Source organism: Bos indicus, chromosome X, assembly GCF_029378745.1.
Source record: "Bos indicus isolate NIAB-ARS_2022 breed Sahiwal x Tharparkar chromosome X, NIAB-ARS_B.indTharparkar_mat_pri_1.0, whole genome shotgun sequence".
NCBI lineage: Eukaryota > Metazoa > Chordata > Mammalia > Artiodactyla > Bovidae > Bos > Bos indicus.
Genome location: NC_091789.1, coordinates 138535079 through 138550471, shown reverse-complemented (window position 1 = coordinate 138550471; position 15393 = coordinate 138535079). Strand labels below are relative to the sequence as shown.

The window sequence follows — 15393 nt, the reverse complement described above, 5'->3', positions numbered from 1 at the left end:
TCTGGAGTTTCAGGGCTTAATGCAGCAAGCTTTACACAGTTCAGATAAAGCATTCAACAAGGCCTTTCAATGCTCTCCTTTTTCTGAGTGCACAATTCCGCCTTGGACCAATTCACCTTCAGGGAGGGAGTAGGGGAAGCCCTTACTATTGCTTCTATCAGCCTCTGAATATTGGTTTATCCATTTCCTGATAATTTGGGAGGAATTGTGGTCATATTTCCTGTGTGAGTGTGCCTGTTTTCCCAGGGGGCCATCTGATGTATCTGATAATTACAGTATAATTATGGATGTTAAGAACACCCCTGCACAGCCAATCAAGGTCCCTGGGAGCAGGGAACTGATCTTTTTAACTCTTCTCTAAATTTGATAGATATGTTCTAAAAGTGGAGGTACAAAGAAGTTTGTCATTTCATCTTGCTAAGGATGTCCCTAAAGCTGACTGCCATACTCCTTCATGTCCTCCTTTCAAGTTAGTCTTTCCCTAGATAGCAAAGAAGGTAACTGTTTAGGATGAGAGCTCTGAAACATGTTAAACACAAAAGTTTCTCCAATTCGAAAGATCCATCATTTGACCATTGACAAGTAACATCTTATTTACTTTCAATAGCAACCCACACCAATAAGCCTTTTGACGGCTTAACCATGGATGCAAGAGGCATCCCAAAACGGGGTGCAAAGATGCAGCCCTCACAAAATTCAGAAAGCTCACTTCCAGAGTTAGCCTCAGGAAGCCAAGACCTTCACTGTCACAGGTGCTGAGGACAGTGGCATGAGAAGTGTCTCCAGTTTCCCACAAGAATGTGATAATGCTTTCAGTTACAAACCTCCTCATCTGTGACACCAGGTGGGCGCTGTAGGAACAGGACTTTTCCTGCACTAAAGGAGGAAAGGTTGCAAGGACAAGGGCCCTTTATGCCAAACTCACACAACAGCTGGAAGGATCAGAGAAGGCTGCTTATCACTTTGTGTCTTGGCTCCCCAGCCTATGCAGTTGGTCATGAGATGCGTATAGATACGAGCATCATCTAGCTGGCAACGACCAGAGAGCATACTCTCATTGGTCATAAAGCCAAGCTTTCAGGACAGAATGAAACAAAAGCAAAGTCTCACCTGTCCTGTGGTTCTCCTTATGCCAAATACCACAAAAGACAGAGATAAAATAACGACCATCTCTGGGAGGAAAGAGGACCAGTAGAAAACAGAAGTCCTGAAAACAAGTCTCTACCAGAGTCATGACACCTAAGGAACTAGCTGACACATATTTTCTCCTGCTAATCTCTATTTGGAAAAGAAGGGACAAGGTGAAATGTTTACCTTTGTCTCTCAGCTGCCACCAGAGTGAAATCCGGGAGACAGGACTGTGGAAAGAATCTTTACCCTCTCTGGCTTCTTCTGTATTTCCAGGGTCCCAAGCGAGGATGGTGTCCTGGCAGGTCCCATGGGAGATTGCCAACCTGTAGGAGAGGAAAAAGAGTTCACCCTTTACTTTTCTAGGTTCTTGACTGAGACATCCCCCAGCCTGCATAATCATAGACAGATGAATAGAAGAAAACAGGAGAAAAACAGAAGTTTAATAGCATGTGTAACTCCTGTATACTGGAGGGATACCCGGGAAAACCGTGAAACTCCCTGAAGTGGCCCATGACATCACCTTAAATATCATCTCCAACTAAAGATAAAAGATGATGTTAGGGGTGAGGGACTGGGAGGTGAGCAGGACAAGCATGGTATACACGGGTAAGGTTGTCCCACATACTTAAGTCCCCACCTTCTCCACTGATAAGAGTTTCCAGAGGTTTAGAGTCATCCTGCTCTTTCTGCTATAGAGAAGGCGACTTCTTGTGTAACTGTAAATGTCTCTCACAAAAAGGTAACTGCTATTCAGTCCATGGGCTCATGGACTACATTGCTGCAGTCCCTGGGGTCGTAGAGAGTCAAACACGACTGAGCTGAACTGATTCAGTTTCCAGAACTTTTCCTGTGTCTGCTTTTTCTTAGAGAATAACCAGCTCAAGATAAACCTTGTACCACAGAGGCATATTTTGAGGGGGTGACAAATTCTGCTGCCCTTCGAAGATAAATACACAGTGAGCGGCTCCCTTAGGTATCTCTGGGCAGAGAAGTGAATGCTTTCCCCTCTGTGACACACACTTCTGTGTTTACTTTTTTTCACCTTATATTTTACTTTTTAAAAAATTCATTAACAGCTTCAAGAAGTTACGTTTCCCTTGGATTTTCGTAGGTTAAGATGCCATATTGTTGAGAGCTGTAAACCATCTAGTCTTACATGGAAAGATCATGCCTTTAACATGTCAGATAAAACCAGCGGAGACCTCTGCCATCAGGTAAGTGTTCTTTCTTCCGAACTAAAACAAAGTCCTTAATGTTAATCAGTATTAGAAATCCATTTTTCCCCACTGACATAAGGAAACCTTTTGGCATAGACATGACAGAAATGCTCTCCTCTTTGTGAAGGGAAGCCAGATCAGAAATGGTAAGCGGTGAGTTACTTTCAGAGAGCCGTTTCTTTCTGAAAGCTCATCGATGTAGTGCATTTACATTTGAAAAAGGGGTAAGGCCTCTTTCTGAAGAGTTGGTTTCAGTACCTCCAGGAAACGATAGCTTCGCTCCTTTTGCAACTTGAAAATTAGATCTTTTCAAAACAAGAATAGAGAGAGGCACATCCCCTCACCAGCCAAGTCTAATTCCTCATTGCCTTTCCACCCAGCCTCTCAGAGTGCACGCACTCTCTCCCGTACTTGTTTGTGGGGTTTCTAATATTCGTTTGTCACGCACATGATTAATGTACTGATGCAAACCTTTCATCCTCTTTTCCCTCTTCAGCTCAGTCGTTTGGTAGCGAGCACTAGGAAGCTTGAAGACCAAGTCGAACGATGTATCTGGTTCCAGCAGCTGCTGCTTGCCCTAACTATGCTCTCGCTTAGCTTTATGGTTTCTTTATTCTATCTGTTGTACAGTTAAAGAAGTGGGCCTTAGTAGGAGTGTAAGACTCCGAACTTCACCACCAAGCTCCAAGTGTCGCACATCTATGCTTCCACCAAGGAGATGTACAGCATTTAGGGGCAGAACTGAAACATTCTTGAAATAAACTAGTAGAATAAGCAAACACTGAAGAGATTGATTATGAGAGTCTATAGGTAGTTAGTCAAGTAAGTAAAGGCATATCTGTTGTGTGACTTAATAGTTTAGAGATAATTTATTTTCCCCTCCTGAATACTTTTAAAGCTTGTTTTATCGTGTGTGTGTGTATATATATATATGTATGTATTTATATATATATATATGTACATGTTAGCTGAACAGAAAAGTAACTTGCTTTGTTGCAGCCAAAAAACATCATCTGCTTTTTTTTTTTTAACACAGTTATTATAGCTGAGCCAACTTAGTTTTTCTATACTGTGTATATAGAACAATGTATATTGAAAAAAAAAAAAGACGTACTTATACAGAGTCATTTCTGTAACCAGGACTTTGTCATTTTGAGGACTACTAACACATGCTAGTTGATGTTCTTTTGGAATGTACAACTACTTAATGCCAAACCACCTTTAGCCTTTGTTTCCTATCCGTCTTCCTTAAAGGCCTGCCTGCCTTTTATTAGGGCTTCCCTGGTGGCTCAGAGGTTAAAGCGTCTGCCTGCAATGCGGGAGACCTGGGTTCTATCCTTGGGTTCGATCCCTGGGTCGGGAAGATTCCCTGGAGAAGGAAATGGCAACCCACTCCAGTATTCTTGCCTGGAGAATCCCATGGACGGAGGAGCCTGGTGGGCTACAGTCCATAGGGTTGCAAAGAGTTGGCGGACTTTGTATTGAACAATCACATTCTCATTGAGGTAGGACTGGGGAACTAAGTCTGGTTGGATTTTCTCTGAAATCTGTCAATAACATCTGGAAGGAGAACCTCTCCAGTCTTTTTTATGCAGTTCCATGTTGCTCTCTGGCTGGACACATACCTTTTTGCTTCACCTGTTATAAAGGCCTGATCCTCCATTGGATCATCTTCACCTTCTTTTCTAAATGAAAGGAGTTTTGAAAAGTTAATTTTTGAAAAAGATGCCTAGCAGTATAATTCATTTACATTTCAGTTTCTTGTTAAAATCAGGCATGAGAGGGGAACTTGACAAAACACTGGAGTATTTAAGAGGGTGGAAAAAAAATTGAAACTTAGGTTGTCAGTTCTCTGTTTTAAAAGTGAAAAATATTACTTGGTGATCGACTGTCCAACCTTCAGACCAAGGTTAACTGACTTGATCTTCCACCTTTGTCAACAGCAATACTGAGGACAGTTCCTCAATTCCTAACATGAAACACCTCGCAGGAGCAGAGCCTAATAACAGTAGTTTCTTTTCTCATCAATATAACCAGTTTGGGTCCCTGTTGCTTCACATGTAAATCTACTTTATATGAAAGACAAAAAATAGTCTGTAAAATAAATTTTGAGTTGTGATTGAGCCATGTTTGGAGAATGTTTTATTCTGAGGTTGTAGTGTTGGCGGCTTTCATCTTGAGAACTTGATGAACCTAAAATGGCATTATGAAGAATGAAGAGAGAGACTTCCTTGAAAATTGGCCTAGGAAATAAAACCTTAAATGGATACTGGTCTGATACTTTGTCTTAATTTGGGTTTTTCTGTTTCAGTTTGCCACCTCCAGACGTGAAAGTGACTGCAATCCACCCTAAGTACTGTTCATAGTTTCTCCCTGTGTGTGCAGCGCTTTCCCCTTATATGGTAGATCACTGGCTTTTACTATAATCGAATCCCAAATTGTCTATGTGTTTTGTTCTTTGGCAAATAAATGTGGAAATAGTCAGAATTGGAAATGTGTAATAATTCACGTGAAAATTACATAAACTCACTAAAATGTTTTTCCCTGATGTCTGGCCAGGTGAATTTAATAACGTATCTTGTTAACATTTGTGTGTCTATTAAATGTGACTAAGCAAACTGTACTGAAAATTAACCATAAAATCAAAGGCATCTAAACTTTTGTACTTGTCTTGATTGGTTACATATATTTATATTTGATTTTATTCTGTCTTCCTTTGATTTTATTTAATCACATTTGTATGATTATTTTGAGTACTCTATAATTATTTTTTAATATGTCATTACCTGTTTATGACCAGATTACCAAGGACCAACATTTAGATTTAGATTGTTTTCACTTGGGAATGGAAATTCATAGAGTTTCCATGAAAACATTAATGAAGTATCATTATAGGCAAGAGCCTAAAAATACAATTGCTGGTAAACCTAGCCTCAAATTTCATAATATACCATAACTGTTTTTATATCTTGCCACTAATTTTGACTGGATTTAATAGCACTTTATTGTACAATTGCGAAAAAAAAAAAATATATTCCTAGAATTGTTGCCAGTGTAATTTCTCTAATGTTCTGGTGCTTTTCATATATTTTCAGTATTTTTATTACTATATTGGTATTTTCTTTGTATAAATTGATCAAAAGAACATGCTTTCTATTTTAATATGTTTTAGAAAAATAATTACATTTATGCAATAAATATCATCAGGAAAAACCTCTGGTCTCTAATTCATAAAGCATCTTAAAAAATCAATGCTCAGGTTCACACTGACCTTTCAAAGATCACATTAATTTATCCTGCTTACCTTTTTATAAGGAGGGCACTGCAGAATTCCAAAGACAATTGTGTTTTCAGGAGAACCCGACCTCATTGTATCCTGTTTCTTGTCGCCCAGGGTCAGGGTCTGCTCCTCGGGGCTGCGCTCCATTTTCCTGACTCAGCGTTGGCCTCACTGTCACAGCTGGGGCTCCATCATTGAACCTACCACTAGAGTGGCCACCCAAGTCACAATTGCCCCACATCCCCCATCCTAGTACCCACACGCCTGCCTGGCTGCCAGGCACGTGGCAGGAAGTCCCTGAGAGAGGGCATCGGAGCGGCTGGGGGTGGGGACAGCCCTGGACGGGGACCGCAAAGGCCCTGGGGAGTGTGTGGGCTCCTCACCATTGGAAAACACAACTCCCAGGTGCAGTTCCATAAAACAGAACCGAAAGGACAGGTCCATCTTCTAAACTGCAAAAGAGAGAGAGAGAAAACCACCTGAGGAATTAAAAATAGAGCCACTAAGACCAGTAACTATGAGGGAGCGCCATACCTACCTGGGACAGTGAGGGTGTGACCTTTCCCAAAGACAGTTTTCTAGGGAGCAGCTGCTACTGCTAAGTCGCTTCAGTCATGTCCGACTCTGTGCGACCTCTGTTCTCCAGGCAAGAACACTGGAGTGGGTTGCCATTTCCTTCTCCAATTCTAGGGAGCAGAAGAGCTAGAAAAGGATCAGTTACTTTACAGCAACCCCAGCTCTTCCTCTAGATTTTTACTAGCAACTTGAGGTTTCTTGATGTCAGCACCACATGGGTCTTCAGAAGCACAGGGCTCCCCTTTTTCTCCCTGGACCGTGAGCACAGAACGGAAATCCTCCCATCTGTCTCAACTGGGGCAGGGGTAGTCCGGAGTGAGGGTTCTGGGTGCCAGTCCCCTCACTGACATTTGATTCCTGCGTGACTCGGGAATGTTCATTAACCTTTCCACCTCAGTTTCCTCATCCCCAAGTGCCTGTGATCATCAAAGGACTACTTCCCAAGAGGAGTGTGAGAGGGAGGAGATCTTGCATTTAAAGCCGCCCTGGAGAGGCTCACCTGGCTCTGCTGATGTTGCCTCCACCACCTTCCTTCCCAGCCTCTAGAGCTTTTCACACTGGGGTTGGTCTTCCTGAACATCCCATCTCACTCAAAGCCACACATCAGTGCCCCAGACTTTTCCACTTTGTTCTAGCCCTTTCTTGGTCCATCACTGAATTCTGATTTCCAGGTGAAGGGACACATGGAGAAAGCCAGTGAAGATCAGCTGCCTTGAACCCTGTGAAGGAGTATCCCCCACCAGTCAGAGGAAGGCTTGTTTTGATGCTTCCTTCCACCATGGCACCCAGACCCCTCAAAACACTGCACCCACACCCTAAACTGATACCACAATATTCCACCCAGAACAGTTTCCCCCTATATTTGTAACAATTCCATTAAAATATCACATAGGATCCTTTATATCTTCATGAAAATACCTTCATGACAATACCATCTTTAACACTGACTATAATTACTTCCCTGTGATGTCCAAAGAGCCTCTTCTACCCCTCTCAGGTCCCCTGCCACACTAAGACTAATCTCTGGCACATGTTAACAATATTTGAGACAACTGGTTCAGCTGGCAAGAATATAAAGGAGCATCTCCCTGACCCACAGAAATGAGACCATGCACGCTTCCAAGTCTTTGCAGACTTGAGAATTTGAGTGATGCTTGCAACTATCAGTTGTTTGTGTTCCTTTGTTTGAACAGTGTGAGAAGACATGATAAGATCTTGTGTTTTACAGATATGGAAACCAAAAGCCTGAGAACTCATCCTTTTTCCCAAGGTCACAGGCCAGTTGGTTTCAGAGCCAAGAGTTGAACTAGTCTCCCAAGTCCACTGCTTGTTACAACCACTCAAAACTGCCTCGACTGAGCATCAGGTGACCATACTGAAGGACAGGTCTGATAACTCCACATTCCCTAAACAGCAAGAGGGGAGGAGGAGAGAAGATAGCATACTTGAGAAGCAAAGTTGACAAAACACAAATAACCACTCAAGACCTTTGGCTGGAAAAGTTTCTTGGTATTCTAAGCTACAGACAGACCTCATTGAAAAAGGTTTGAAAGGTACAGGTTAATGTCCTGTTTACTTTGATGGAGGGCCGTGTTGTGCCTCATCAACTTTCAGAGAGGTTTATCCATCAGTCTATAGAAGGGCATCCAGCAGGGTGCAGCTAGTAGTTGTCTCAGCCATAGTCTAGTCACCTCAAGGAGTTGTATTTAATGAAATAAAATCATGTAAGTTTTCTATTAAAAGTAAAGTGAAAGTGTTAGTCACTCAGTCGTGTCCAACTCTGCAACTGTAGTAGCCCACCAGGCTCCTCTGTCCTTGGGATTCTCCAGGCAAGAGTACTGGAGTGGGTAGCCATTCCATTCTCCAGAGGATCTTCCCAACCCAGGAATCGAAACTGGGTCTCCCACATTGCAGGCAGATTCTTTACCATCTGAGCTATGGCCATGTAACAAATTACGATAAACTCAGCATCTTAAAGCAACCCAAATTATTTCCTAGTTCACATGGCTGAGTCTGGTACACCATGGCTAGGTTCTCTGGATAACATCTCACAAGACTAAAATCAAACTGTCAAGTCATCTGAGTCCTCCGTGGAGGTTCAGCTGGATAAAGGTCCACTTCCAAGGGCTCACCCGATTAGATCAGACCCACCCAGGACAATCTCCCTTCTGATGAACTCAAAGGTAACTGATTAGAAACATCACATCTGGGGACTTCTCTGGTAGTCCAGTGGTTAAGACTCTGTGCTCCCAGTGCAGGGGTCCTGGGTTCGATTCCTGGTCAGGGAAGGAACTAGATCCCATATACTGCAATGAAGGGTGAAGATTCTGAGTGCCACAACTAAGACCTGGCGCAGCCAAATTAATATTCTTTTAAAAAAGAAAGAAACATCACATATGCAAAATCCCTTCCTCTGTGTAAGCTCGGGATAAGTGTTATTCCATCACATTCACGAGCCCCAGGCCCCTCTCAAGGGGAAAGGGTTATCCAGGGTGTGTGTTGGGTGGAATCAGCAAGCTCAACCAATATGGTCCCCTCCTTTTACAGATCAGGAAACAGAGGATCAGAAAGCTGACCCAATCTGAATTCACAGACGTCCTGCACGTGAAAGGAAACAGGCTAGAACCTCTCTGTTAGGCACCGGATGACAGGTGTGGAGGACAGTATATCTCTATCCCAGCTGGTTTCCTCCAGTCTCATAACTTCAGTGCACACAAGAATTCAAAGTTTTGCAAATAACCTGTTAAGGGAAAGAATTCCACCACTATGTCAAATGTTGATTCAGTCATTAAAAAAAAAAAAAAAAAAACACCCAAGAAACATTCTCACAATGAGTTCATGTGCTGGGGCAAAGAGGACTTCCGGTAATTGTGTGCTTTTGTCAAAAAAGCTCCAGTGAAAATCAGTTTGTCTGTTTTTTTAACTTTCCCTTTTCTTTCAGAATAATCCATTTCAGTTAGTTTATTTAAGTTAGTTTTCTTAGACCTATATATACTCTATTAAGGTAGCTACAAGAAAAGGTTAAAACAAAGGAAGGAAAAAAATCTCCTTTCCTTATGGAGACTTGCTTTGTGACTCCCAGAATAGTTACTGTCTAATCTACTTTGGATCAAAGTCCAGTGCCTTGAATTCTATTATGCCAGAAAGTCCTCTGCAAATTTGCAGGTCCTCCTAGAGCTGTGTATGTACATGTGCATGTCAAAAAATCTCAGTAGTTTCTGGAAGCCTCTCTAAACTCCTACGTGGATTTGCAACTGCCCCATAAATTCTAACTTGATGTTCCCCTCTATGTAAGTATGTAGTCTTGTTTCTTTCTGACTGCAAGAAACTTTAAAACCACTAATATTATGACGATCCCCTTTTGCAGAATCTCGGACTACAACAAAGAAGTGAATCGTTTGTCTTTCTCACGCCAACACTCCTCTCTTTTCTGCAGCAAACCTCACCCTAATACTGTCACAGAGATTCATTCAGTAGAACTTCCTATTTGCAGTTCAATTTTCCCTGAACCGCTTTCGCCCACTAACAGGCAAGTGTGCTTGAGTCAAATACCAAATCACTGTTCTCGGTCATAAAATAAATGTCAGAAATGTGTTTTAGGTACTTTTCCAACTCTAACTCCAGCGACTTCTTTTTAAGGAGGTGGAGAGGGAGAAAGTTATAATTAGGGGGAATAACAATCATATGACGCAGTCTACCCAAACTTAATTTTTTTTTCACGCAACTGAACTAATAAGTTGCTTAAAAGGAAACTGACATAAAAAGCAAAGCTTCCTTGCAAACCAGTATTTACTGCTCTGAGATCTCTTAAATCACTTGAGATCTTAGTCATCAGAGGTGGGGGTGTGTCTTATAGAGACTCAAATTATAAAGTCAGTGCTTAGGGTAGAATTGAGTATAGTCAGAATTTTCCCTCAAAATTCATTAGGAAGATGCCAAAATAGAGATGATATAGTAACCATATCCTGGTGAGTCTAAACCTTTTTAACAGCAGATAAAGCATTTGGTTTGCTTCATTTGGTGGTAGTGGTGGAGGTCATGTAGTACAATAAACACATGCAATGAGTCTTAAAGCTAGAATCACTATCAACAAGATTCTCTCGAGAGACACAAGAAAGTTGCAAATGACTGAAAGGAAAACATACTGACCACTCTATACACAGTGGGGTACGATCGTCTTGATCCTAAGGGTTGAGAGCCAGATATAAGTGAGGTTGCTTACATAGTTAGGGCCAAAGTCAGAAATGAAATATGGTCTTCCTCTTGGACAAGCCTCTTTAGGAAGGGCCCTCACCATATCTCCACTTGCATCTTGCTCCGTGTTGTCTCACTCCATCCTAGTGTCTATTACCATCACTCCAGCAAAGCAATACTTGCTAAGGTCGAGCAATGACCTCCTTATTGGGTCGCCCATTGCACGTGCTTCAGTCTGAATCAGAAATGAATCCATGCAGCAGCATTTGACTGTATCAACCACGAGGTTTCTGACACAACAAACTCCTGCTTTTCTTTTCTCCCTGCCTCCTCTTCCTCCACCATGTCTTTAAGGCATTCAAGTTAGAAGTGGGCTCTCTTTCCTTTCTCTCCAAAGGTGACCTCCTCTATACCCAGACCTGCAGTTAGCATCAGCCAACCATTAACCCTCTGATGGTCTAACCATACCTCCCCCACTAGGTCTTAGACATATGTGAGTGAAAGTCGCTCAGTCGTGTCTGACTCTCTGTGACCCCATGGACTGTTCATGGAATTCTCCAGGCCAGAATACTGCAGTGGGTAGCCTTTCCCTTCTCCAGGGGATCTTCCCAACCTCGGAATCAAACCAGGGTCTCCCACATTGCAGGCAGATTCTTTACCAACTGAGCTATCAGGGAAGCCCAAGCGAGCACAAGGAGCCAGGCTGCTGGGAGCTGGGCCCAGGGTGATGCATGCGGCATGGAGGAATGAGGGGGGCAACCTCCGACCCCGTCGCCCCAACTCAGCAGTTCCAGGTGTCCATAAGAAAATGTCAAAAACAACTCATGATCCTCCCCCATACCCAGTCTTCCAGGTCCTATCTCAGTGGATGGTACCACCTTCCATCCATGTAAAACCAAGTACCCCTAAAACTGAGTTTATGATTAACCTCTCTGTCCAAAACCTTATTCCCTTTCTTGTTCTGCACCCATTCCCCCTCAAGATTGAGGAATATCAAGGGAAATGGAGGGTCATAACCAAGCAGGACCCTGTGGGACCCTCCCAAGAGAGACCCTCTCCCCACCATGTCCTCTGCCTGCCTCTTGTTTATAGAAAAACTTGAGCCTTTTAGGCCTTCCCGGAATTCCAACAAGCAAATTCAATCAGAGGGGTGAGAAAATGCAAAAACAAAGGAAAACAAGCAAGCAAGACAAAATGACAATAGTTTAGTCACTGAAGAATGTCAAGGACCTTTAGTTCCCCCTCAGGACTATAGATAATATTCTGAGCCATATCCTTGAGCTATTTTGCAAATACTGAAACTCCCATCAGCTGGAAGAAGTTAACTGTATGTTACCCACAAGCACATAGACCCTAGATCGGTTGGAACCAGAAGATTGATGATGCTAAGGCCAGGTTACTTTACCACCAACAAATCAGAAGGCCCACAAGCTGATCACGCACCCTAGAGCCCTATCTTTAGAGACCTTTCCCTGAAAGCCAATAGGTCTTCTGAGCATTAACCACTCATACTCCCTGCTTGTTGCCTGCACTTTCCTTCACCACAACCTCGTATCAATAGACTGGCTTCACTGGATGTGAGCGGGGAAAACCCAGTTTGGTTTAGTAACACATTTACACCAGCTAGAAACCTGACCTTCATCCTTGACCCTACAGGGCCCCTCCCCTCCCCACTGCAAACTCCCTCCTTCAATCCACAATGTCTCTCACGTGACTTCTGCAACAATCTCAGGCAGTGTCTGGGCTTTCCTTCTGACTCTCAGCAGTCATTTCCGTAGTCAGGGACATTGAGGACCCTCAAAAATGAACATCTTATTATACCCTGGTTAAAACTTTACCTGGCTTCCATGGCTCTGAGCCCATGATTAAATTTCTTAACTTGGCCTACAAGCTGCTGAATGAGCTGGCCTTGGCTATCTTCCCAGCCTCATTTCCCCCTCTCTCTTGCTCTAAAAAGTCTAGTTTCATCTCTCTGCCTGGAACTTCCTCCCATCCCAACTTCCCATTCTCACTTCTTCAAGGTGGTTCTCAGCTTCTCACTTGTTCATAAAAGGCACCTCTCTGCCCACTCTCACCACTTTTCTTCAACACGGCACTGAAAGTCCTAGCCAGAGCAACTGAGCAAAGATAAATAAAATAAAAGGCATCCAAATTGTAAATGAAGAATAAAACTTGCAGATGACATATTATATACAGAAAATCCTAAAGACCTCACCAATAGATGTAGACTATATAAATTCAATAAAGTGACAGGACACAAAAACCAATATACAAAAACCTGTTGCATTTCTACACACTAATAATGAACTATCAGAGAAATTAAGGAGATAATCTCATATACATCAACAAGACTAAAATACCTAGGAATAAGTTCAACCAAGGAGCTGAAAGACACGTACAGTGAAGCAATAAGTCATTAGTGAAAGAAACTGAAGAAGACACAAATAAATGGAAAGATATTCTGTGCTCATGGATTAGAAGAATTAATACTGTTAAAATGGCCCAATGGCCCAAAGCAACCTACATATTCAATATAATCCCTACCAAAATTCCACTGCCATTTTTCACAGAAATTGAACAAACAATCTTAAAATTTGTATGGAACCACAAAGGCCTTGCAACAGCACCCCACTCCAGTACTCTTGCCTGGAAAATCCCATGGATGGAGGAGCCTAGTAGGCTGCAGTCCATGGGGTCGCTGGGAGTCAGATACGACTGAGCAACTTCACTTTATTTTTTCACTTTCATGCATTGGAGAAGGAAATGGCAACCCACTCCAGTGTTCTTGCCTGGAGAATCCCAGAGACAGGGGAGCCTGGTGGGCTGCCATCTATGGGGTTGCACAGAGTCGGACACGACTGAAGCAACTTAGCAGTAGCAGCAGCAACAAAGGCCTTGAGTAGCCAAAGCAATACTGAGAAATAAGAACAAAGCTGGAGGCATCATGCTTCCTGATTTCAAACTCTACCATAAAGCTATAGTAATCAAAACAGTATGGTAAATAGCATAAAAACAGACATACAGATCAAAAGAACAGAATAGAGAGCCCAGAAAGAAACCCATGCACATATATGGTCAATTCATTTATGACAAGCTAAAAATGTACAATGGGAAAAGGATAATCTCTTCAGTAGATTGTGTCGGGAAAATCAGATAGGCACATACAAAAGAAGGGAACTGGACCACTATCATACACCATGCACAAAAACTAACTCAAAATGGATTAAAGACTTGAATGTAAGACCTGAAGTTATAAAACTCCTAGAACACATGCGGGTAAGTAAGCTCCTTCTAGGCTATGATTTTTTGGATTTAACTCCCAATTCAAAGGCAATAAAAGTAAAAATAAGCAAGAGGGACAATATCAAGCTAAAAAGCACAACAACAAAAAAGAAAGAAAGAAAGAAAGAAAGAAAGGACAACCAGCAGAATGGGAGAAAATGTTTTCAGATCATATACCTGATGATGGGCTAATGTCCAAAATCCATAAAGAACTCATATAGCCAAATGGCAACAACACCAAAAATACAATTTAAAAAATTGGCAAAAAATCTGAAGACATTTTTTTTAAATGACATATAGATGGTTGGTAAGCAAGGTAAAGGATATAAAGCACATGAAAAGATGTTCAACATTACTAATCATCAGGGACATGCAAATCAAAACCACAATGAGATCTCACCTCACATCTGTCAGTCAGAATGGTTATCATCAAAACGACAAGAAATAACAAGCATTCATGAGGATTCAGAGAAAACAGAACACTTGTGCACTGTTGATGGGAATATAAATTGTTGCAACCACTATGGAAAACAGAATGGAAGTTACTGAGAAAACCAAAAACAAAACTACCGTATGATCCAGCAATTCCTCTCCTAGGTATATATCCCAAGAAAACAAAAATACTAATTCAAAAAGATACATGCACCACCATGTTCACTGCAGCATTACTTACAATAGCCTAGACACGGAAACAACCTGTGCCCAGTGATGAATGGATAAATACACAATATATACACAACACAGTATTAGTCATACAAAACAAGAAATGTTGCTATTAATGACAACATGGATGGATCTTGAGGACATTATGCTAAGTGAAATAAAGCAGACAGAGAGAGCCAAATACCATATGATCTCACTTATTTGTGGGCTCAAAACATAATCACTGAAAAAAATTAACTCAGCTACAGAGCATGGACGTGGAGGGGGGTAGTGGCCTAAATGGTACAAAGTACTAGTTATAAAATAAACAAGTTCTGGGGACGTAATGTACAGGATGGTGACTACAGTCAATAATACTGTATTAGATATTTGAAAGTTGCTAAGAGAGTAGATCTTAAAAGTTTTCAACACAAGAAAAGAATTCTGTTAACTACATGTGGTGATAGACATTAACTAGATTTGTTGTGGTGATCGTTTTGCAATATATACCTATTCTGAATCTTTATGTTTACAACTGAAACTAATACAACGTTCTATGTCAGTGATAGCGCAAAAAGAAAAAGCCTCTCTTTCCAAGGATGTGATTGTGACTGGTCAATTTCCCCTATCAGATGTTCTCTGATAGCACCATATTTTCTTCACAGCACTCATTGCTGCTTATACGTTTGTCACACAAATACAACTGAAGTCTAGTTCATTTACAATGCTGTGTTAGTTTCAAATGTACAGCAAAGTGATTCAGTTATGCTGTTGTTATTGTTGTTTAGTTGCTCAGTCGCATTTGTAACCCCATGGACTGTAGCCTGCCAGGCTCCTCTGTCCATGGGATTTCCCAGGCAAGAATACTGGAGTGGGTTGCCATTTCCTCCTCCAGGAGATCTTCCCAACCCAGGGATCGAACCCATATCTCCTGCATTGATAAGCAGGTTCTTCACCACTGAGCCACCAGGGAAGCCCACATGCATTTACATTATCTATTCTTTTTCAGATTCTTTTCCCATTTAGGTTATTACAGAATACTGAATAGAGTTCCCTGCACTATAGTAAGTA

General features: G+C 41.8%; 1 protein-coding gene across 3 annotated transcripts in view; it reads left to right on the top strand.

Moving 5' to 3' along the window:
• The window catches only part of MOSPD2 (motile sperm domain containing 2), an 84520-nt gene extending 78959 nt beyond the window's left edge, over window positions 1-5561 (top strand). The window contains exons 14-15 of one of the 3 annotated variants that reach the window (XM_070784157.1): window positions 2243-2345; window positions 4660-5561. In XM_070784157.1, the coding sequence (XP_070640258.1) occupies window positions 2243-2345; window positions 4660-4701 (145 nt within the window). In that variant the 3' untranslated portion in view covers window positions 4702-5561. Of the gene's footprint in view, window positions 1-2242; window positions 2352-2844 lie in introns of those variants that run through there. The other 2 variants (XM_070784156.1, XR_011565272.1) reach the window with 2 other exon arrangements.
• Window positions 5562-15393: the final 9832 nt, after the last annotated feature.